The following is a 1,040-nucleotide window of genomic DNA, read 5'->3' as shown; positions in this document are numbered from 1 at the left end:
TCGCCCCAGCCGCGGCCATCCCCGGCTCGGCCGCTTGCTTTGAAGGCGCGGGACTCCAGAAACCCTCATTCCCGTCCCACGGCTGCCTGACCGCCGAGCGTAGCCAAGGGCAGACACATCCCGCTCCCTCCGAGAGCGGCAGAGCACAGAGCGCGTGGCAGAGAGGGAGCACGAGCTTCCGACAAGGTCTTTAAGGAAAAGACACCGCAGGACGCCGGCGCTTACAGCGGCTCCAGCACTTCTGGGGAGGAGGGGAGATTCTGGAGGTGCTGCCCAGGGGAGGCACAAGGGCTTCGTGCACGGGACAACCCCGACAGCTCCCAAAGGACTTCCGATTAACGGGAACGGATGCTCATCGTCCGGCCGCTCCGGGGGATCCTCGGGGTGGGAGGAGGAGCAGCACCGCCGGGTTTACTGCGTCTGCCCGGAAAGCGCCTGCAAACCCAGGTATCCAGCTCACCTTCCCCAGGTTCATCGTGGCGATTTTGGGCCTGTCCAGAAGCACCGCCTGGATGCAGATCCTGTACCCGTGCAAAGACTCCCCTGAAACAGAGCACAGAAGGGGCCTTCTCAGCCACGGGCCGCTTCAAGTGTCTCCCTCCCCCTGCGATACCCCCCCAGAAGGTGGCGGGGGGTGGGGGTGGGGGTGACGACCCCCTCTGCACAGACCCGCCCTGCTCACCGACTAACGAACTCTGGGACCCGTGGCGTGGGTCCCGCTCCCTCCCTGGCACTGCCCCCCACCCCCCACTACGGGTCTCCAGCCCACAGGAGCAGGACAGACCCCACAGACCCTCGGAAACCCACCGTCAGCTTCCTAAGGCCCCCCCCGGGCCAGCTCTGCCCTCCAAAGCAGCGGCAGGCAGGCACGCTGACCATCACCGTCACAGCCCCAAGTCTGGGAACTTCCGAGGGCTCGTTTCCCCCTTGTTCAGGTTCAAAAGAGAACGAGGGTTCGTGGAATCCCCATGGATCCCAGGCGCCATCCAGCGACCCCCTCCAGCTCTGCTGAACCCTGGGATGGGTGGCACGGCCGGGGC

The 1,040-nt window shown here is 65.9% G+C and overlaps 1 protein-coding gene across 1 annotated transcript in view; it reads right to left on the bottom strand.

The window, feature by feature from the left end:
* The window catches only part of TMEM214 (transmembrane protein 214), a 13,391-nt gene that overhangs the window by 7,213 nt on the left and 5,138 nt on the right, over nt 1-1,040 (bottom strand). Inside the window, exon 4 of the mRNA XM_019472440.1 lies at nt 461-543. Coding sequence (XP_019327985.1) covers nt 461-543 — 83 coding nt within the window. The remainder of the gene's footprint in view (nt 1-460; nt 544-1,040) is intronic.

The sequence above is a fragment of the Aptenodytes forsteri genome, unplaced genomic scaffold (assembly GCF_000699145.1).
Source record: "Aptenodytes forsteri isolate BGI_AS27 unplaced genomic scaffold, ASM69914v1 Scaffold820, whole genome shotgun sequence".
Taxonomy (NCBI): domain Eukaryota; kingdom Metazoa; phylum Chordata; class Aves; order Sphenisciformes; family Spheniscidae; genus Aptenodytes; species Aptenodytes forsteri.
Note: the sequence above shows the minus strand (reverse complement) of the source record. Positions and strands in the feature narration are given on the sequence as shown.